Source organism: Neoarius graeffei, chromosome 17 (genome assembly GCF_027579695.1).
Source record: "Neoarius graeffei isolate fNeoGra1 chromosome 17, fNeoGra1.pri, whole genome shotgun sequence".
Classification (NCBI taxonomy): domain Eukaryota; kingdom Metazoa; phylum Chordata; class Actinopteri; order Siluriformes; family Ariidae; genus Neoarius; species Neoarius graeffei.
In genome coordinates, this window is record NC_083585.1 from 36,514,100 (window position 1) to 36,537,457 (window position 23,358).

At 39.0% G+C, this 23,358-nt stretch overlaps 2 protein-coding genes across 2 annotated transcripts; both read left to right on the plus strand.

The window, feature by feature from the left end:
- The first annotated feature begins 1,455 nt into the window (after window positions 1-1,455).
- Window positions 1,456-9,655, plus strand: LOC132901618 (P2Y purinoceptor 14-like). Its single transcript, XM_060944139.1, has 3 exons — window positions 1,456-1,597; window positions 6,292-6,699; window positions 6,903-9,655. The coding sequence occupies exons 2-3, from the start codon at window positions 6,299-6,301 to the stop codon at window positions 7,654-7,656; spliced, it is 1,155 nt and encodes a 384-aa protein (XP_060800122.1). The 5' UTR covers window positions 1,456-1,597; window positions 6,292-6,298; the 3' UTR covers window positions 7,657-9,655.
- A 3,910-nt stretch (window positions 9,656-13,565) lies between these two features.
- gpr171 (G protein-coupled receptor 171) lies at window positions 13,566-18,372 on the plus strand. The gene is made up of 2 exons (XM_060898120.1): window positions 13,566-13,917; window positions 15,573-18,372. Exon 2 carries the CDS (start codon window positions 15,847-15,849, stop codon window positions 16,846-16,848), a length of 1,002 nt encoding a protein of 333 aa, XP_060754103.1. The 5' UTR covers window positions 13,566-13,917; window positions 15,573-15,846; the 3' UTR covers window positions 16,849-18,372.
- The last annotated feature ends 4,986 nt before the right edge of the window (window positions 18,373-23,358 follow it).

The window sequence follows — 23,358 nt, forward strand, 5'->3', positions numbered from 1 at the left end:
TTCATGGAATAACTGTGAAATATTTGGCCTAGACTGTCTAATGCCTTTGAGACTGCAGCTGAAATTAGCAATAACATTTTACTGTTAATTATTTAATTTACAATTCCTTTACAAGCGTCATGTGAATTGACATATTTATGCATTTACTCTTCTGCCTTGGCAGAAGAGACAGTAAGGGTTTTTTTTGTTGTTGCTTTTATTATATATTTGATTTCTTCAAAAGAATTCATTATTTAATTTATTCATTATTTATTTTCTTCTGCCATAAAATATGCAGCCTTAACCTGATCTATCTCCAACTTTTCCATCAGGCATTTGAGTCAATGTGAGATCCGCCCTTTTTAAAGTGAACGTGTGCAGGACTGCCTAACTCAACTTTACCAGAGGTTAACCCATGCTGCGATACTGCAGTTAACCCAGCTTGTGAATATTTGATTTCATAAAACTCTAAATCGGGGCGGCACGGTGGTGTAGTGGTTAGCGCTGTCGCCTCACAGCAAGAAGGTCCAGGTTTGAGCCCCGGGGCCGGCGAGGGCCTTTCTGTGTGGAGTTTGCATGTTCTCCCCGTGTCCGTGTGGGTTTCCTCCGGGTGCTCCGGTTTCCCCCACAGTCCAAAGACATGCAGGTTAGGTTAACTGGTGACTCTAAATTGACCGTAGGTGTGAATGGTTGTCTGTGTCTATGTGTCAGCCCTGTGATGACCTGGCGACCTGTCCAGGGTGTACCCTGCCTTTCGCCCGTAGTCAGCTGGGATAGGCTCCAGCTTGCCTGCAACCCTGTAGAACGGGATAAAGCGGCTACAGATAATGAGATGAGATGAGAAAACTCTAAATTTGTTGAGCTTATTTCAGAATTAAGAGGTTACTGAGTCAGTGAAATTGAATTTGTGAACAGCTTCCACGAGGGGGCAACACAGACATAATATACAGCCATCACACCTCATACATCTCTTTGGGGATGGCAGTCAGCATTATTAGCTTTTAGTATTTCATTGTTGTTCTCTCACAGTGGGTTTGATCAAACCACTACACTTCACAGCCCTTCTGAATATAAACTTACTTTGCATCCACTGACCAGCAGTTGTAGCCACAATAAGCAAGTGCAAAATGATGACCTACTTTACAGGTTCTCGGGGTGTATTTCAGGATCAGGAAACTGTGGCCTACAGGAAACACATACGCACACAAATTAAAAATAAAAACCCACCAACCTTATGATGCATTTAGAGTGGTATTTAGTGTTGGATTAATGTGGTTCCTAATTAGCATAAATCTGTACAGAGACATGCTATGAAACTATCTGTCATTACGGTACAACGAAGGGTAATAACATTTTCAGGACAGCAAACCACTGCGGGCTGGGGGGCATGTCGACAGCATTATCCGTTGTCAGCATTTATGACAAATGATTACGCATCAGTTGTGCACAGTGTCACAACCCCGTCTGTGTGTTAAAGACGAAGGCACTCTGCACTGAGACCAATTTACCTTCCTTGTTTGAGCTCACAGAAGGAAGTGGCCAAAAAAATAAAAATAAAAATAAAAACAGAGATAACAGCACTGCTGTGCTCTACTTAACTGAAGAGGCCTGTGCAAGGGTGAGTCTAACCTGTCCTATTCTGCTATACATTATTAAAACATCACATATTTAACCTCTTCAATTCCAAATGTCCTGTTGTATTGTCGTACATCTCAGGTGAATGGTTTTAGCAAATTTAACATCCATACAGAAAATAAATTATATGAATTAATGGGATGACATGATGACTCTAATCTCAAACCTGGTAATAATTAATCCATTACTTCACTGCAGAAAAAAAAAAATCCCATAAAATACAGCAAAAGTCTTTGTAAATGGTCACTCTGAAATGACATATAATATCTGTCATATATGGTCCATATATTGAACGCATATCGCAACTGTGACGTAAATAAAACAATATTAACCTTTTTTTCCATGTTTAATCTAAAATTCAAATCTAAAATAAAAAGCTAAGCCCAAGCAATCTAAATAAAGGGGGAAAAGAAAAGAAAAATAACGATGTTCAGTGCCAATGGCTTTATACACGTAGGTATAAACAAATCCACAATAAAGTCACACTAATTTCTTTAAAAATAAATGTTATATGTTACAAGAGCTCATCATTTTACTTGACTGTTAATATGAATTCTTTGAAATAAATGCCAATATAATTATCAGCAAATCTGCAAGTTTAAAACAGTATAATTCTTTGAAGCTCAAAATATGTATGTTTTATGTTAAGCTTTTAGCATCTAGTAAAATCCAGACTTTACTTGTCTGAAGACCAAAAAGACACCTTTCCAAGGAAAATCAATAAATGACTGATTTACTGATATGCATAATTAATTAAATATTAAGTTTCATAAAATGTTCCTGTGGACACTGGACAATTTGACATGCTAACATTTGACATGATAACTTTAGGACTGCGGTTATCATGAACAGTTTTGCACTCAAGTTTCCATCAATGAACAGTTTATAACTTCAACAAAACAGACTTCATGTTAAAACTATAATGAATTTCCTGATTACACAGTTATACTCTGTGACTCTAGAGGACACCATTATAGAAGCACAATATTTATAATCAAGCTATCTGTTATCACCCAAATGAGGATGTGCTCCCTTTGGAGTTTGGTTCCTCTCGAGGTTTCTGCCTAATGTCACCTGAGAGAGTTTTTCCTTGCCACCGTCACCACCGGTTTTCTCACTGGGGATAAATTAGGGATAAAATTAGCTCATGTTTAAAGTCTTTAAATTTCAGTAAAGCTGCTTTGTGACAATGTCTGCTGTTAAAAGCGCTACACAAATAAATTTGACCTGACAATTTATAATGTATGCGTGAAAAAGACAGAAAGAAAATGAGATGCTGAAAGAAAACCGGTCTACTGCGAGTAACATTTCAGACATGAAACATTTACCATTGTTTTCACTTCCCCATTTGCCCTAATAGCATATTCATTTAGCCTACTCAATTTAATTGGTGTCTCTCTCTCTCTCACACACACACATACCATTCAATTAAACACTAACTAGCTAGTCAGAGTCCTGTTTCCTCACTCTATATTAAATTAATCCGCAAAAAAGCCTCAATGAGGCTGTAGCTCATATTTATTTATTTAGCTTTTGCCATAGGAAGATCTATATATACAGTGGTGCTTGAAAGTTTGTGAACCCTTTAGAATTTTCTATATTTCTGCATAAATATGACCTAAAACATCTTTAGATTTTTACACAAGGCCTAAAAGTAGATAAAGAGAACCCAGTTAAACAAATGAGACAAAAATATTGTACTTGGTCATTTATTTATTGAGGAAAATGATCCAATATTACATATCTGTGAGTGGCAAAAGTATGTGAACCTTTGCTTTCAGTATCTGGTGTGACCCCCTTGTGCAGCAATAACTGCAGCTAAACGTTTCCGGTAACTGTTGATCAGTCCTCCACACCGGCTTGGAGGAATTTTAGCCCGTTCCTCCGTACAGAACAGCTTCAACTCTGGGATGTTGGTGGGTTTCATCACATGAACTGCTCGCTTCAGGTCCTTCCACAACATTTCGAATGGATTAAGGTCAGGACTTTGACTTGGCCATTCTAAAACATTAACTTTATTCTTCTTTAACCATTCTTTGGTAGAACGATTTGTGTGCTTAGGGTCGTTGTCTTACTGCATGACCCACCTTCTCTTGAGATTCAGTTCATGGACAGATGTCCTGACATTTTCCTTTAGAATTCACTGGTATAATTCAAAATTCATTGTTCCATCAATGATGGCAAGCCGTCCTGGCCCAGATGCAGCAAAACAAGGCCAAACCATGATACTACAGCCACCATGTTTCACAGATGGGATAAGGTTCTTATGCTGGAATGCAGTGTTTTCCTTTCTCCAAACATAACGCTTTTCATTTAAACCAAAAAATTCTATTTTGGTCTCATCCGTCCACAAAACATTTTTCCAATAGCCTTCTGGCTTGTCCACGTGATCTTTAGCAAACTGCAGATGAGCAGCAATGTTCTTTTTGGAGAGCAGTGGCTTTCTCCTTACAACCCTGCCATGCACACCATTGTTGTTCAGTGTTCTCCTGATGGTGGACTCATGAACATTAACATTAGCCAATGTGAGAAAGGCCTTCAGTTGCTTAGAATTTATGCTGGGGTCTTTTGTAACCTCGCCGACTATTACACGCCTTGCTCTTGGAGTGATCTTTGTTGGTCGACCACTCCTGGGGATCTTGAATTTCCTCCATTTCTACACAATCTGTCTGACTGTGGATTGGTGGAGTCCAAACTCTTTAGAGATGGTTTTGTAACCTTTTCCAGCCTGATGAGCATCAACAACGCTTTTTCTGAGGTCCTCAGAAATCTCCTTTGTTCGTGCCATGATTCACTTCCACAAACATGTGTTGTGAAGATCAGACTTTGATAGATCCCTGTTCTTTAAATAAAACAGGGTGCCCACTCACACCTGATTGTCATCCCATTGATTGAAAACACCTGACTCTAATTTCACCTTCAAATTAACTGCTAATCCTAGAGGTTCACATACTTTTGCCACTCACAGATCTGTAATATTGGATCATTTTCCTCAATAAATAAATGACCAAGTATAATATTTTTGTCTCATTTGTTTAACTGGGTTCTCTTTATCTACTTTTAGGACTTGTGTGAAAATCTGATGATGTTTTAGGTCATATTTATGCAGAAATATAGAAAATTGTAAAGGGTTCACAAACTTTCAAGCACCACTGTATATATATACACACACATCATGGCATACCACAACAGCTTGCGCCAATTACAGTAGCCCCATTGTACCAAATCTGCATGTCTTTAAACTGTGGGGCAAACCGGAGGAAACCCACACAGACAACATGCAAACTCCACATAGAAAGGCCCCTGTCAGCCGTGAGGTTTGAACCCGGAACCTTCTTGCTGTGAGGCAACAGTGCTAACCACTACACCACCGTGCTGTGCTATCATACCAGCCAAGACGCCCATAACATTGTAAATATGACAGGTGGCACCACCATCTTAACAACTTTTATGCACACCCACCTGGGGAACAGTGTATGTGAGTTTGATCAAACTTCCATCAGTCCTGTAGAAGGAGTAGCGATTTTTGTAAATTGTGGACGGACGACGATGGATGACGTGTGATTGCATAAGCTCATCCGGCCTGGCCTGGATGAGCTAAAAATCACCTAATTCATCAAACCATTTCCTATTTTAAGATTACAATAACATACAGTATAAGATCATAATCAATTCTTCTTTCTTGAAATAATGCTAAAAAAACGAGGCAAGTTTTCTTCCAATAAAATAAGAAAATGTAAAGCTTGACATGAATAACAAATTTTGAAAAATAGTTTAAATAAGCTTATATTTGTTTTATTGTAACCTTATAACAGGAATTACTTTGCTAAATTTTGTCATTTTTTAGGTTATGGTTCGATGGTTAATTTTGCAGCTAGCTACTTGCATGCCAGTCAAGTCAAATTCATCCTTTTTTGACTCGTACACATCAGAGTTCAGCAACCATACTGAATAAGCTTATTGGATATATTCCCAAAACACCTTACGTCAGACAATGTAACTGGAGAAACTGAACCCACACAATTGTGAAAATTGTGTCTTTTGTTGTTTCTGTACCAGTCAGCAAAGCTTACATCCATCCATCCATTATCTGTAGCTGCTTATCCTGTCCTACAGGGTCGCAGGCAAGCTGGAGCCTATCCCAGCTGACTATGGGCGAGAGGCGGGGTACACCCTGGACAAGTCGCCAGGTCATCACAGGGCTGACACATAGAGACAAACAACCATTCACACTCACATTCACACCTACGGTCAATTTAGAGTCACCAATTAGCCTAACCTGCATATCTTTGGACTGTGGGGAAACCGGAGCACCCGGAGGAAACCCACACGGACACGGGGAGAACATGCAAACTCCACACAGAAAGGCCCTCGTCAGCCACTGGGCTCAAACCCGGGACCTTCTTGCTGTGAGGTGACAGTGCTAACCACTACATCACTGTGCCACCCCCCCATCAGAACACATTCATTTAAATTTTGTAAAATAATTTGTTAGCCTGTTTTGTATGTTATTTTAACTAGACTGATCAAACTTTCACTTGTTTCTGGACAAGTGGACAAATGTTAATATCGAGCTCTGTCTTTATCTAATAGCACACATGTCTTTGGATAATGTTCATGCAGGTGAGGTGTTAGAGGTGTTTGTTTTAATATCATTTCTCTATCTCCTTTATGCAGTTTTAAAATGAAAATGGCAGCCAACAATCTGACCACTGTTTTGAATGACAGCATGGCATCAAACACAACAAAGACAGACCCGGACACTTGTGGCCTGTTCGAAGTGCCAGCCCATCCTTTTTTCATTTTTTTCTACTCAGCAGTCTGCCTCATTAGTTTGGCACTGAACGCCATCACCATTCGGGTGTATTACTGCACCACTCTACGATTTCAGTCCAGTGTCACCATTTACCTAAAGAACCTGGCTGCAGCTGACTTCTTCCTCTGCCTTGTTCTGCCACTGCGCATTGCCAACTATGCTAGCAGATCAACATTGATGCATCACATTTACTGCAATTTTGGCGCTGCATGTTTGTATCTCAACATGTATGCCAGCATTCTCTTCATGGATTACATTGCTGCAAACAGGTACCTATACATAAAAAGTCTTGTGCAAAAGACAATGTTGTTTCAGATTATTTATGGATAATAGGTCATGCTAATTTAATCCACATGTAGAACAATACCACTCTATTCACTGAAATGTTACTTTCAATGTGAAATGCAATGCTTCTACAGTACTCTGGAAAAAAAAAAACACCACAGAGTAACCACTATCTTTCTTTCTTTAGATACCTAAAGATTGCTCATCCATTCAAGTCTCATGCACTGCAGACAGCCCGTGCTGCACGCTGCATCTCCATTATAACATGGACTTCCTTATCTTCAATGGCTTTAATTTACATTGTCGTGTTTCTGAGCACATCCTGGGGAACTGCTCCAAATCCGCATGCCATCGGCTGCGAGTCCTTACACAGCCATCAGACCAGCACAGTCTATAAGATCATCCACTGCGTTTCTGCACTCATCTTCACCATTGTGCTCGTGTCCCTGATCCTATTCTATTGGGCCACAGTGCGGAGGCTTCAACATGCCCACCCCCCAGTACAGACCCAAAGGTGCCACCATAAACTGAGCAGGTCTAAGCGGAACATGCAAGTGCTTGTGGTGGTGTTCTGTGTGTGCTTTGTGCCCTACCACCTAGTGAGGCTTCCTTATGCCTTCCTAAAGCCCCTGTTTCATGGATGTGGTACTACAGCCAAGTTGTTTTACATTATTAAGGAGATCACAGTCCTGCTTTCAGTGCTCAATGCTTGCATGGATCCATTGATATATTTTGTCTTTTGCAAGGGATTCCGGGAACAAATGGGCATCAGAAAAGTCCAAGTGCTCACTCGGTTAAGGTTGAGAAAAGTCTCAAGAGATACAAGGAAACAAAGCAACACAGAGACTGGGGATTCATTTGCTACCATGAGACAAGAAAGTGCCATTCAACTGCAGAATATCCACTTGTGTGAGACAGAACTGCAACATATCGCATCATAAATTAAAAATAACAATGGTATTCAGCAATGAATACAGAGATAGTTTACCAAAAACATAACCCCAAATCAGAAAACATGGGGACGATATGGAAAATGAAGATTAAAAGAAAGAAAGAAAGAAAGAAAGAAAGAAAGAAAGAAAGAAAGAAAGAAAGAAAGAAAGAAAGAAAGAAAGAAAGAAGTGATGTCAAACTTTACTTTGACTAATAGACAGTATGAATCCAAGATATTTCATGTTTTGTCTGGTCAACTTCATTTCATTTGTTAAAATACATCCATTCCTGTGTTTCAAGCCTGTAATACATTCCAAAAAAAGTTGGCACAGGGACAATTTAGGGCTAGTAATGAGGTAAAACAATTAAATAATGATGGGATTTGAAACAGGTGATGTCAACAGGTGAGTGTAATCATGATTTGGTACAAAATCAGTTTCCAAAAAAGGACTAGTCTTTGAGGAGCAAAGATAGGCTGAGGAGCTCCAGTTTGTCAACAAATGTGTGAGAAAATTATTGATATCTTTAAAAACAACGTTCTTCAAAGAAAGATCTGAAGGGATTTGGATATTTCAGCCTCTACGGTGCATAACATCATTAAACAGTTCAAGGAATCTGGAAGGATTTCAGTGCGTAAAGGGCAAGGGCTCAAGCCTAAGCTGAATACCCATGATCTCTGATCCCTCAGATGGCACTGCATCAAGAACCGTCGTTGATATAACCACATGGGCTCAGGATTACTTTTGGCAAACCTTTGTGAAGCACTACAGTACAGCGTTCCATCCACAAACGCTAGTTACAATTTACTGTGCAAAAAGGAAGCTTGAAATTAACTGTGTCCAGAAGTGCTGTCAACTTCTCTGGGCTTGGCGGCATCTGGGATGGACCATCACACAGTGGAAACATGTACTGCGGTCAGATTAATCAGTATTCCAGGCCTTTTTTTTTTCGGAAGAAATGGACACCATGTCCTCTGGACCAAAGACGAAAAGAACCATCCAGACTGTTACCAGCAACAAGGCCAAAAGCCAGGGTCTGTCATGGTATGGGGTTGTATCAGTGTCCTTGGCAAAGGTAACTTACACTTCTGTGATGGCAGCATTAATGAAGAAAAGTAAAGTCCATTGTGATTTTGGAGCAACATGTGGTGCCTTCAAGATGACATCTTTTCCAGGGATATTTCAACAAGACAATGCAAAACCACATTCTGCACACATTACAAAGGAATGGCTGTGGAAGAACAGGGTGCCTGTCCCCAATAGAGAATGTGTGGCGAATTTTGAATCGTGACAGTGATGACCCCTTACTGTTGCACACCTTAACCCTACATTCACACCAAATGTGGTGAGAGCGAATTTGGCCCTGCTAATCAAATCAGATCAAATCAAGTTTATTTGTACAGCGCTTTTAACAATAAACATTGTCGCAAAGCAGCTTTACAGAATTTGAACGACTTTAAAACATGAGCTAATTTTATCCCTAATCTATCCCCAATGAGCAAGCCTGTGGCGACGGTGGCAAGGAAAAACTCCCTCAGACGACATGAGGAAGAAACCTCGAGAGGAACCAGACTCAAAAGGGAACCCATCCTCATTTGGGCAACAACAGACAGCCTGACTATAATATTAACAGTTTTAACAGGTATAACCCTCAACTGTCCTCATGGGGCCGTCCTTCACAGGAGTGGGGCGATAAAACTCCGACCAGACACAGGGCACCAGGATGGATCAAGCAGGTCCGAGGGGCTGAAGAGGCCAGCATCTCAATCCCAGGATCAACATGTAACTCAGAGGGACAGATTGGGGGGGAGAGAGAGAGAGAGAGAGAGAGAGAGAGAGAGAGAAAGAAAACACGTTGTTAGGTATGCCCTAAAAATGACAAGTATTAAATCTGTGTGGTAGGCTCGCAGAGACGAGAGTCTTTACATCAGGCATAACACACAATGGCATGTTAATATGGTAAAATATATCATGACCTGCTCTGGCTGGATGCTTGATTGGGTGATGGGAGCACACTCCTCAGCAATGATGAGATGCAGATGGGACCCTTAGGGCTGGCCAAGACAATTCAGTTACATTTCACCGGGTCTGGGACATGCGACAGAATGTCTGACGGCCGATTCCCTGCAGACTACGATAGCCAGTCAAGGTCTCCACCCTCTCCACCAAAAGATTTCCTGTTGACTCCATGTAACTCAGAGGGACAGATTTGGGGTGGGGGGGAGGGAAAGAAAACACAGGTGGTTAGGTATGCCCAATGTCACCTGAATAAGTAGGAACAGTATACATATTGCACCGAGTACAAGCAGGGACTCCGGCAACTAACTAGGACAGCATAACTAAAAGGAGAGAGCCAGAAGGTAACACAGGCATGAGGGAGCCCCGGGACATAAAGCAGCCAGCCACTACACCGTCAACAAACTCGAGTGAGCAAGCGAGTGGGGACTGACAGCATCCATACATCCCAGTTTACCAAAACACTCTATGTCTGAGGACCCTCCAGATCTACACCTTTACCTCATAAACACCATTAACAAAAGGCTTGACTAAACAGATATGTTTTCAGCCTAGACTTAAATGCTGAGACTGTGTCTGATTCCCGAACATTACTTGGAAGGCTGTTCCATAACTGTGGGGCTTTGTAAGAAAAGGCTCTGCCCCCTGATGTAGCCTTCACTATACGAGGTACCAGCAGATAGCCTGCACCTTTTGATCTAAGTAGGCGTGGCGGGTCATAGAGGAGCAGAAGTTCACTCAGGTACTGTGGTGCGAGACCATTTAGTGCTTTAAAGGTCAATAGTAGTATTTTATAATCAATACGAAATTTGATTGGGAGCCAATGCAGTGTGGATAAGACAGGCGTGATGTGGTCATATTTTCTAGTTCTAGTAAGGACTCTTGCTGCTGCATTTTGAACTAACTGGAGCTTGTTTATGCACTTATTGGAACATCCAGACAGTAAGGCATTACAATAATCCAACCTGGAGGTAACGAAAGCATGAACTAGTTTTTCTGCATCATGCAATGACATTAAATTTCTTATCTTTGCAATATTTCTGAGATGAAAGAAAGCTATCCGGGTGATGTTATCAATGTGAGTTTCGAATGAAAGACTGGGGTCAATAATGACTCCAAGGTCTTTTACTGCTGCACGTGAAGAAATAGAAAGGCCATCCAGAGTTACTGTGTAATCAGAAAACTTACTTCTAGCTGTATGTGGTCCTAGCACAAGTACTTCAGTCTTGTCAGAGTTAAGCAGAAGGAAATTAATAAGCATCCAGTGTCTAATGTCCTTAACACATTCCTCAATTCTATTAAGCTGGTGTCTCTCATCAGGTTTTGCAGAGACATACAACTGCTAATAACGCTGGTAAGTTTGTGGATGCTCTATGACATAGATGAAATAGATCGCTGTGAGTTCGTTCGGAATGCTTCATTTTGTAAACTTTATTGAAAAAGGCTGCAAAGCAAACACGTCAGCTGGTATCTTATATCTTAATAAAAACACAATAATATAAATAACTAAAATAATTTTAAAAATTGGTCAACAATGCCATGACTGCTTTCATTTTAACATATCCAACATACACCTCTCATCTCATAATACCTCCCGTTAAACAGCGTCATTCACATACATGTCAACCTATACGGAATGTCCGTATTTTATACGGATTTGATTCAATAAAGGTAGTATACAGGCGTACAAATAAAGTTATACGGATTCTTTAAAAAAAACTTCAATATTTATTTAGAGCTATAATCAATTCCCACGATGATAAAAGAGCGCATAACATTTACAAACGTACTGTACACCACAGACAGCCAGTAAAGAGTCTTATGAAATCGCGCGTTATCTTGTGGTAGCGAGACTTCGTTCCACTTCTGATCATGCGCACACCGCATTGCGAGAATCCCGCCAACCGGGAAGTAACATTTTGTTTGAAACGCATATTTCCACCTGAGCGACTTTCACTAGCGACTGAAAAGATTCTGAATGGGCACTCCGGCAAGATCAACACAGACACTTGCTGTGACATGCAGCCTAGTGAGGTATTGGTGCAGACTGCTAAAAAAGCTGTCATGGAGTACAGTTCAGAACATTAGAGTGACACTTTGTGTTTTTGTCAAACATTGGAGCTTTGTATTCATTCTGAAGGTTTATTGTTATTAATATTGAATAAAAGGTAACTTGGATATATCATTGTTAATTATCATTCAAATTTTAGGTAAATTATTTTAATTTGCATCTTATACAGATTTTATAAGGGAAATACGGATTTTGGAGGTTGGTTATACAAGTTTGATTGACCAAAGGTTGACATGTATGCATTCAAGTCACATGTAACTAAATAGTCAACCCTCTTTTGCATGCTATGGTTATAGTTAGCATGGAATTCTCTCTTATTTTCACAAAATATATTAAGCACTTTGCCAATTCACCTGAAACACCTACACTTTCCGACACCTTGGTCCATGCTTCCTTTTTTTTAAATGCCCCTGTATGCAAACAGGGACACATCGTAAATAACGGGGAAACCTACCACCGTAATTATCCATTTCTCCTCCATGGTAGGCTACTTGGGAATAGTATGAACGGAACCAAAATTTACATGACTGTCTCTAGGACTCTTTAAAGCAGAGCACTTCTAAATTTGGACTGGTTGTCACTGAATTGCATCATAGCTCATTACCATAAAGTTGCCTGGACATCAGTTTTATTCTGACGTCCCCACAACTCAAGATGTGCTGCCAACAATCTCATCACTGAGAGAGACACTGGCTCACACAGAAAATGAATGACTTCTAGTCTTGTTGACACTTTCGCCGCATTTGGTGTGAATGTAGGGTAAGACCAGTTTGCAGGAATAATGGGACAAAATAACACATGCAACTTTTCATCACTTGGTGTCTTCAGTCCCTAATCATCTTTTAAGTGTAGTGAGAAGGAATGGCAATGTTATACAGGGGTAAATGCTTTACTGTCCCAATGTTTTTTGAAATCTGTTATAAGAATCAAAATTGAAATGTGTTTATTTTGAAAAAGAAAACAATAAAATTCATGAAGGAAAACAACAAATAATGTGCTGTTGTATTGTTTTGAGTGTAATACAGGTCAAATATTATTTACAAATTATTTTTTCAGTTTTAATTTCAGTTCCAACTTTTTCTGATTTGGGGTTGTATAATAAAACTTTACTGTCTGTGAACGATAAATATTTTTACTTTTCGTAGACAGTGGGGGGCGGCACGGTTGTGTAGTGGTTAGCGCTGTCGCCTCACAGCAAGAAGGTCCTGGGTTCAAGCCCCGTGGCCGACGAGGGCCTTTCTGTGTGGAGTTTGCATGTTCTCCCCGTGTCCGCGTGGGTTTCCTCCGGGTGCTCCGGTTTCCCCCACAGTCCAAAGACATGCAGGTTAGGCTAATTGGTGGCTCTAAATTGACCGTAGGTGTGAGTGGTTGTGTGTCTCTATGTGTCAGCCCTGTGATGACCTGGCGACTTGTCCAGGGTGTACCCCACCTCTCGCCCATAGTCAGCTGGGATAGGCTCCAGCTTGCCTGCGACCCTGTAGGACAGGATAAGCGGCTACAGATAATGGATGGATGGATAGACAGTGGTGTTAAATCATGACTGTGATGTTTATATATTGTCATATTAAAAATGTGACTTTATAATATATTTCCACAATTACTGTTGCTGCCTTTCCTGTTTAGAACTTTGTAGAAATTTCACTCATGAAATGCAATGTAAAAAATAGCAATAAAAGGAAGTGACTAAGTCTATTAACGAAACATTCAAAGTCATTGTGGAAACAAGCCAATACTGTGGTATTTTCCCCAGATGGCTCTGACACATCTTCCTCAATTTCAGTTTCAGCCCAGCTTCATCTCTTGAGCAGTGTGCGTTTCTGTTAAACAGAGCAAACTTTTAACCTCATTTACATGAAGAACGGAGTGACAAAATGATTTCTTTTTGTTCAGGATGGACAGTTGGATGAGGATCGTATGCTGAATTTGCCTGCCGAAACTTTAAGTGACAGGTACTTTGTGGTTTCCTACAGAAATGGGAAAGTTTGGGTTTCCGAAACGTCACTGCGCCACGTCAAGGACATTTGGTTCATGCCCTCTTTTGTGCTGTAGGAAGTAAATGGTCTTAGATTCAAAGAAATGAGATTACACCAAGCTATGCAGTAGAATTGCTGGGGAAACCATAAAGGAAGTGGTAATTAGTAGAGACAACATGCTGTCAGAAGTGAAGAGCAGCTGAACATGTGGTGAGTCTCTTTCTATCCACAGTGTGTTTGCATGTCTGTGTTTTTCCTGCTTGAGGTCTTTTAGTATTTGAAGTATTACTTGACTTTTTAAAAATAAAACATCTCAAGCGTTTATGACAACATCTAGGTTATGATAAAGTTAGATTTAGGAAATAAGACTGTCTCAAATGAACAGAAACCAACGTGGTTTCTGTCAAAAAATCGGTCAAACAGTAGTCAAGTGTAATTGTACAGTGAATATAAACTTCTTTATGTAATTTCCACATCAATGTAGAAGTTAAAATGGAACTGGGGATACCAGATGACACTGTATTAGCGAAGTGTTTTGTAGAGTATTTTTTATTCATAATTTGAATTAGGAACAAAACTGTGACCTTTAAAATTCTTATCATAAAGTATTTTTCTTTGTAGTTCCTTGTGCCTGATTTACTCTGGTAGGCTAAAAACGTTTCTGTGTCTATTGCCCTTTTAGACAAATCTTGAATGTAAGCATACACATGAATGCCAAATGTGAGCAATTAAATGTTCGTGGATACATAAACATAATATACTGTATCTCCCTGTTCATAATATGGCTACTTCTTGCCAAATATATTGACTTACAACAAATATGCAAATTTTACTATTATGCTCTGATTTCTTTGCATAAAAACTTTGGAATAAAGGCTTTGGAAACCTACTTTACTTCATACTTCTCCTTTTTGGCTTTTACATACGCTTCCTGAAGTTAATACCATAAACGACTAGTGTATAAATTAAAAAAATGCAATTTAAAAGTTATTGTTTTAACTTGGTTTTCTCGTAGGTTGTATTTAAAATTAAACAATTGACCAAAATTAATCAACCAGACACTGCCAAAATAGTATGTGTGTAAAAATCAACTGTTTAGTATGTTGTTAGAAACATGTGAAATGGTTTACAACGAAAGGCAAACCACTGACGAGCATGAAAGGACCCATTTTCATATAAAATTCTGGAGCAATGTCTTATGGCCAGATAACATTGGAACAGAGTATTAAAGTGAGGAGGAAGTAAGAAAAGTGTACAGAAAGCCACTTACTGTTCAGTCGGATTTACTGAATACTAGCTACAGACGGGTGACAAAGAAAAAGACAGTGACTTAGTTAAGCCTTCAGCTGCCAGAGCCTATTCAGTGCACCTTGACACATGATTCTTCAAGTCTCTGGAACTGTACTAAAGATATAAACACCATTCTTCTAAAAGAGTTTCCTTCAGCTGGAGTTTTGATGATGCTGGTGGAGAGTACTGACTTTCATGTTGATCCAGCTTCTCCTATAGGTGTTCAGTTGGGTGGCTGTGAAAGCCATAGTGTAGATTTTATTCTACGCTAAATGATGATCATTTTCATATTCAAACCATTCAGTGAGCCCTCATGCCGTATTGTCATCCTGAAAGAGACCACTCTCATCAGGACAGAAATGTTCCATTGCAGCATTTAGCTGGTCATTCAGAATAGCTTTGTATTGCTTTCCAGTGACTCTTCCCTATAAGGGAACAAGTAAACCCAAACCATATCAGCATAAAGCCACTGTTTTTTCCTTTCATGTGCACCCATCTGTAGGTTCATCTTTTCAGCACAATATAAAAAAAGCATTCGCATAGGTAATAAATGTGTAAACTCTTTGTTTCTGCAGGCTTCCTTCCTGATTCATCAACAGACAGGTTAGCATGTCTCATCTACAAGACAGTTTTTCACCACTTCCTTCGTTAAGTCTGGATCACCTTTGCTCAGTTTCAGTTGTCTGAGTACTGTTAGGATCTAAAAAGCTAACCACAAAGAGACTGCATTCAACACCTTATCGAGGTTCTTTATAATGACATCAGCTCATCCAACACACTGGATAAATTCTGGGTTATTTTAAACACTGTAAAAACTCTAAGCTATTTCTACAAGCCCTCTTACCAAAAATGGAGACTACAGCAAGTACCACTATGAAGGACCAGAATTGTGTGGTAAATGACAAGATGATGCCATTTGCCACATCCTACATCATTATCTTCCTGATAGGCATGGCTGGCAGCCTGGTGGCACTCTGGGCATTTATATACAGTAGAAACACCAAGAAGTGCATGAATGTGTACCTGATCAACCTTCTGACCTCTGACTTTTTGTTGACATTGGCACTGCCAGTCAAGATCGCGAAAGACTTTGGTGTGCAATCCCAGAGACTAACGATTTTCCACTGTCAAGTCAGTGCACCGCTCATCTACATCAACATGTATGCCTCGATCATATTTCTGGCTTTTGTCAGTGTACAACGTTACTTCCAGATCACCCAGAGCTCCAAGCTGTTCCGCCTACAGGAGGTGGGATTTGCCCTGGTAATGTCTGCTGTCGTCTGGCTTCTGGTGCTCTTCATCAATGTCCCCAACATGGCCATTCCAATCAAGGATAAGATTTCTAACAACACTTTAATAACATGTAAAGATATTAAGCAGGAAGTTGCCAAGCATTGGCACACACTCTCTGTTTTTCTGGGCATGGCGATTTTCATAAATGCCTCTGTAGCTGTGCTTATGTCAAATGGCCTGGTGCTGAAACAGCTTTGGGGTAAACGTGGAGGAGACCCTGAGGAGCAGGCCAGTGCTCACCATGCTACTCTCAATATCGCAATGGTGACAGTGGCTTATGTTGTGTGCTTTGTACCATATCATGCAGTTCGCATGCCTTATACGTTTACACAAAATGAGATAATCACTGACTGTGGCATTCAGAAGCACCTATTCTTAGCCAAAGAGTCCACTTTGCTTCTGGCCGTCCTAAACCTTTGCTTTGACCCAGTGCTTTACTTCTTTTTCTGCCCTTCATTCAGACATCAGATCACACAGGTCTTTACTAAAAGGAGAAACCTAGAAAGAAACCTAGAATCTGACCAGGATCAAAATCTACAACTGCAGCCAGTTTCATAAGCGGGCAAAAATACATGTCAGACAAAAAAAAAAAGGTATGAAACAGGATGCTAAAGCTTACAGTTTAAGTATGCTAAGCACATACAGTTTAAAGCTAAGCTGCCTGCAGAGTATTTAAGAGCAAAAATGAATCTTTTTTTCCATGAATTACAACCTGAGAAATATCTTGAACCACCTAGCTTTGCGCAATGAACGCATCCTATTTACATATTTCTTCATACATCAAAACAGATACAGGGTTTGCATTTTAATTTGCACTAATGGAATTAGTTGCTCATATGTCGATTTAAAGAAGCCTGAAATTTCAAGTGGAGGAAATAGCAGTATTTGTTGTATTTAGACATTAGAGGGTACTTAACAGTTTAATATCAGGTAGAAAATTCTTTATAGTTTTCTAAATGCTGGCAAACTGCAGGAATTTGACCAACGTGCAGTCAGATCATCAAAGTGTTGCGTTTTTAGATAATAAATATTACATAATTCCTGTTTTGCTGATTATCTGTATTTGGAATAACCTTTGTTAAACACCGAAAGCTTTTACATCTGTACATATCTGTTGGTGGGATTTACAATATCAGTGTTCACTGTAATACGGCTCTTTGTGAGACTAAGTTATACTAAGTAAATATTTACTGTTTAGGCTGGCTAAAAAGTTTTCTTTTCTTTTCTCATTTTCAACCAATTACCAAAAATAAAAAATAAAAATCACCAGCTTTACAAAATATGAGCACTGAACAGATCACACAAGGAAAAATCCCTGATATGACTCATGGTTACAGTACTTCACACTGGTTTCACTGACACATTCACTGACCTATTATGTTTTCACTTTTACATTTAAAAAACTCCACCTGATTTATAAATCATCTTTATTTATCTTGCTCTTTTCTTTATCTTTTCTTCTCTTCGTGTTTGTCATGTAATCATGTCATCTAAACCTTTCCAGTAAAAAGTACCACAGAAAAGAGATGTGGGCATCCTAAAAACAGACAGTGACCGATTCAGAGACCTGTCTATGAATCATATTTTGACGCATGCTTTAGATGGTTGACAAATGTTAACACCTACTGGTTATTTCTCATCACTCCATGTCTAGATACGTTCATTTGGTCAAAAAGGGTTATTTTAGTTATAACATGGGTTTTTCCATTTCATATGCTGAAGTGTTTTTCATGTATGTTTACAGATATGATAAGGAATGATATTTAGAAAGTATAATAATAATAATAATAATAATAATAATAATAATAATAATAGAAAATCACTGTTGGTATCAAGGCTTTTAAAATTGAAAACTTAAAACACTTCATGTTCACTTTATTCATGTTAATGAATTAAAAGCATCATACATTTGTATTGTGTTTGGAACAGTTGAAACATTCCTGTAAGACCGCAAGGTTTATCTTAAACACAGACTGATGCATTTTAATAGTTATGTGGGAGTCTGATGTGGGAGAGCAGTTTTCTTCATCTCTGATTAAAGATGTTATTTTAATTAATAAAAGTCTTGTGCTTTTGCTGACACTCTAATGAAGTAACCAAGTTATTGAACAGCTATATATCAGATCAATATAGTGCTTTTATTGTATAACTCAACATGACACAAGATCTCAACAACAGCTTTTACCAGCCTTTATATTTATTTTGTATGTAAATATTATGAATCAGGGCGGCACGGTGGTGTAGTGGTTAGCGCTGTCGCCTCACAGCAAGAAGGTCCGGGTTCGAGCCCCGTGGTCGGCGAGGGCCTTTCTGTGCGGAGTTTGCATGTTCTCCCCGTGTCCGCGTGGGTTTCCTCCGGGTGCTCCGGTTTCCCCCACAGTCCAAAGACATGCAGGTTAGGTTAACTGGTGACTCTAAATTGACCGTAGGTGTGAATGTGAGTGTGAATGGTTGTCTGTGTCTATGTGTCAGCCCTGTGATGACCTGGCGACTTGTCCAGGGTGTACCCCGCCTTTCGCCCGTAGTCAGCTGGGATAGGCTCCAGCTTGCCTGCGACCCTGTAGAACAGGATAAAGTGGCTAGAGATAATGAGATGAGATATTATGAATCGCAAGCTTTGCATTATCATATGATTATGAAAGAACAGTTCCTGTTTTCACTTACTTTTACTGAATGTCAGCGGAAAATGCAAAATACCTACTTGAAATGGTTGGTGCTTTACGTACTGAAAATATTCATTCCTTTTATTCAGGACTATTTCATGACCATTTTCTAACTTCTCTGTAAATTACCTGTAAAAGTAAAAGAGCCATCTTTGTTTTCTGATGTTTTGTCATCAGAGAGACATGAAATTAGCTGATATGAACTCACAAACATAAAAACAAGTCCATCCATTCTATTGGGTTTATTTAAACATAAACTAGTTTGAATTTTTAAAAAAATAATAATTTAAACAACACACCCCTTTTCTGTACATTATCGATTTCCTCATGAGCGAGGGTATTGAAAAATTTGTTACTTGATGTCCTGGATGTAGCTCATATGAAAAATATGAGTGGTGTATTTCTCAGTAAAACACTCATGTGCCTATATATAGACATGAGTGATTTACTGAGAAATACACCATTCATGTTTTTCATATGAGCTACATCCAGGACATGGAGAACCAAAACCATGACATAAATCTCTATATGTCATTCATGAGGAAATTGATGAATTGTTTTGATAAATTTGGGTACTTTTTGCTTGTGAATGTGTCTATATAATAAAAAGAAAATCTCACATTGGCTTGTAGATATAAAGTTTTTTTCTCATGTTAAAAAACTCGCATTTTTCATCTGAAATACATCGTGGATCTGAGTGACATATTTAAATGATATTGGCTGGCGTTGAGTGGTATATCAGATATAGTCCATTCAGCTAGCTGAATGGAACATCTGATAGACCACGAAAAAAAAGCCAGCCAATATTATTATTATTATTATTATTATTATTATTATACATACACACACTCTTCATATCAGCATTCTCAAAGACCAACACTAGCTGACCTGCAACTCAGTGCTGTTAGCGCGGCAGTGCAGTTACCTTCCAGCCGGTGTAGCGTAAGCAAAGGCCAATGCTAGCGCAGTCAAGTTGAATATTATTATTATTTTCTCTGTGTAATTTACTTAGTTACTTTTATAATCAACATTGACAACTACACACAACGGAGCAACCTGGCAGCCAAAATTCTCTCAGAAGCTTCCGTTTTTAACGAAGCAAACCTCACGGCCATATTTGTTTACCAACTGTCACGGTCACTCACTAGCGCAGAAGTTTTACATCTCTGACATGTCTCTTTTCCATTTTTTTGAGGTCTGTTGGTATGTTTTTCTCTTGTAAATATGCATCAAGAATATATAATGAAGTTTTGGTAGCCTTTTGGGTGTTCAGTGCGTCTTCAGTTTCAGTTTTCAGTTTATTTATTTAGTGCTTAAACCTAGCAGTAGCACTGGATTAGCCTCGTCTTCTGTCTTTTCCAGTGGACAACGAAATGATTGTGTGCAGGTGCAGCAGAAAAGTTTTGTCATTGGATCTTCGCATGAGCGCTGATGTGTGACATCGTGTTGTCTTGACAACATGCAATATTATAACAATATTGCACGCTCATTCTCCATTGGGTAGAGTGGCGGAATATATGAAGGATAAGTGATATGATAACAATATTGCATGCCATCAGTAAACCCACTAGAAGGGAATAGAACACAGGTTTTTATTCCTTAGAAAAAGTGGCCTGTATATATAATAATTCCCAATATATCACTCCAATGATGTCACTTCCAGTGTTTTTCCGCTGACTGGATGCGCAATGACAAAATGGTGAACTGGTTCAAAATTAAAATTCTTTTGATTAACTTGCGTTTTTTGTGGCTGTGTCTCTATAATATAAAAAACATTACACGGTTGTGTGAAGATATGAAGTTTATCTTGTCATGCTGAAAAATATATGTAGTGGTGAATATGTTCACTGCTCGAAGATAAACATTATCTTCACACAATCATATTACATATACAGTGGTGCTTGAAAGTTTGTGAACCCTTTAGAGTTTTCTATATTTCTGCATAAATATGACCTAAAACATCATCACATTTTCACAGAAGTCCTAAAAGTAGATAAAGAGAACCCAGTTAAACAAATGAGACAAAAATATTATACTTGGTTATTTATTTATTGAGGAAAATGATCCAATATTACATATCTGTGAGTGGCAAAAGTATGTGAACCTCTAGGATTAGCAGTTAATTTGAAGGTCAAATTAGAGTCAAGTGTTTTCAATCAATGGGATGACAATCAGGTGTGAGTGGGCACCCTGTTTTATTTAAAGAACAGGGATCTATCAAAGTCTGATCTTCACAACACATGTTTGTGGAAGTGCATCATGGCACGAGCAAAGGAGATTTCTGAGGACCTCAGAAAAAGCGTTGTTGATGCTCATCAGGCTGGAAAAGGTGACAAAACCATCTCTAAAGAGTTTGGACTCCACCAATCTACAGTCAGACAGATTGTGTACAAATAGAGGAAATTCAAGACCATTGTTACCCTCCCCAGGAGTGGTCGACCAACAAAGATCACTCCAAGAGCAAGGCGTGTAATAGTCAGCGAGGTCACAAAGGACTCCAGAGTAACTTCTAAGCAACTGAAGGCCTCTCTCACATTGGCTAATGTTAATGTTCATGAGTCCACCATCAGGAGAACACTGAACAACAATGGTGTGCATGGCACGGTTGCAAGGAGAAAGCCACTGTTCCCCAAAAAGAACATTATTGCTCGTCTGCAGTTTGCTAAAGATCATGTGGACATGCCAGAAGGCTATTGGAAAAATGTTTTGTGGACGGTTGAGACCAAAAAATAACTTTTTGGTTTAAATGAGAAGCGTTATGTTTGGAGAAAGGAAAACTCTGCATTCCAGCATAAGAACCTTATCCCATGTGTGAAACATGGTGGTGGTAGTATCATGGTTTGGGCCTGTTTTGCTGCATCTGGGCCAGGACAACTTGCCATCATTGATGGAACAATAAATTCTGAATTATACCAGGGAATTCTAAAGGAAAATGTCAGGACATCTGTCCATGAACTGAATCTCAAGAGAAGGTGGGTCATGCAGCAAGACAACGACCCTAAGCACACAAGTCGTTCTACCAAAGAATGGTTAAAGAAGAATAAAGTTAATGTTTTGGAATGGCCAAGTCAAAGTCCTGACCTTAATCCAATTGAAATGTTGTGGAAGGACCTGAAGCGAGCAGTTCATGTGAGGAAACCCACCAACATCCCAGAGTTGAAGCTGTTCTGTACGGAGGAACGGGCTAAAATTCCTCCAAGCCGGTGTGCAGGACTGATCAACAGTTACCGGAAACGTTTAGCTGCAGTTATTGCTGCACAAGGGGGTCACACCAGATACTGAAAGCAAAGGTTCACATACTTTTGCCACCCACAGATATGTAATATTGGATCATTTTCCTCAATAAATAAATGACCAAGTATAATATTTTTGTCTCATTTGTTTAACTGGGTTCTCTTTATCTACTTTTAGGACTTGTGTGAAAATCTGATGATGTTTTAGGTCATATTTATGCAGAAATATAGAAAATTCTAAAGGGTTTACAAACTTTCAAGCAACACTGTATATTATATATATCTTTTTTCAAATAAAATTATATGTCAGAGAAGTGTATTGTGATATAATTTATCACAATATATTGTACCATCATCATGCCCAACCCAAGGATAAAAGAACATAGCATTTTCAAATATGCAAACACAGAGCATGCAAAATACTGTGTTTGTGTTTTATGTTATTAAACCAGTTTACCAGGGGAAGAGGGCGGGGTGTGTTGGGAATGAGGAGTTTTCAATCTGCATATCCAGAGAATTGGGATTGTGCATTATTCCCTGGTATTTTTTTAGAACAACCATGTCAAGCAATTTATTATTCAGTGCACATTTAAATCTTTAGGTAGCCTAACTGTATTATTCATTGGGAAGTGGGTTATCCTAGACAAAGCTGGAAAATAACACCATCTCATGACAAACACATTTGCCTTTTGCTGCTGTCTGAAAAATGTTTTCTGTTGATGTCAAGAAAATGATAATGGATAAAAATTTAGTATAAATTTTAAAAAATCTCAGATAATTAGCTTAAATGTGTTTGTCCTGCAGAAACAATACAAATATAGCCTCCATTTGGTCATGCCGATAAATGTTAAGTGAATTGAACCTATTCAGTTGTGAAAGCAAAGACAAAATGCTATGAGACATAAAATTGCAGTGGCCCTCCCCAAGGTCATATTTTATTATCTTCAGTATTTCTGCACGAAGGCTTAAACAACTGCTAGACAACAGGCCTACATGGGGTATGTCTCTTTTGTCTTGTTTTAAATGCATAAGCCTATAATCTGCTCTATAAAGCCGTAAACGTGACATTTATGGTTCCCATAAGGCAACAGATGGGAAATTGTTTCCACACAGAGCTGTACTGTCTTCATCCAGTAACCAATTAAAGTTAAGGTCAGAGAGAGCAAACGAGC

What these genes read in the sequence shown, in the direction of transcription:
- LOC132901618 (XM_060944139.1), top strand. Translation starts at nt 6,299, where the DNA reads ATGAAAATGGCAGCCAACAATCTGACCACTGTTTTGAATGACAGCATG. An exon ending in GATTACATTGCTGCAAACAG is followed by an intron (nt 6,700 to 6,902) that starts GTACCTATACAT and finishes TTCTTTCTTTAG; the next exon opens with ATACCTAAAGATTGCTCATC.
- gpr171 (XM_060898120.1), top strand. Translation starts at nt 15,847, where the DNA reads ATGGAGACTACAGCAAGTACCACTATGAAGGACCAGAATTGTGTGGTA.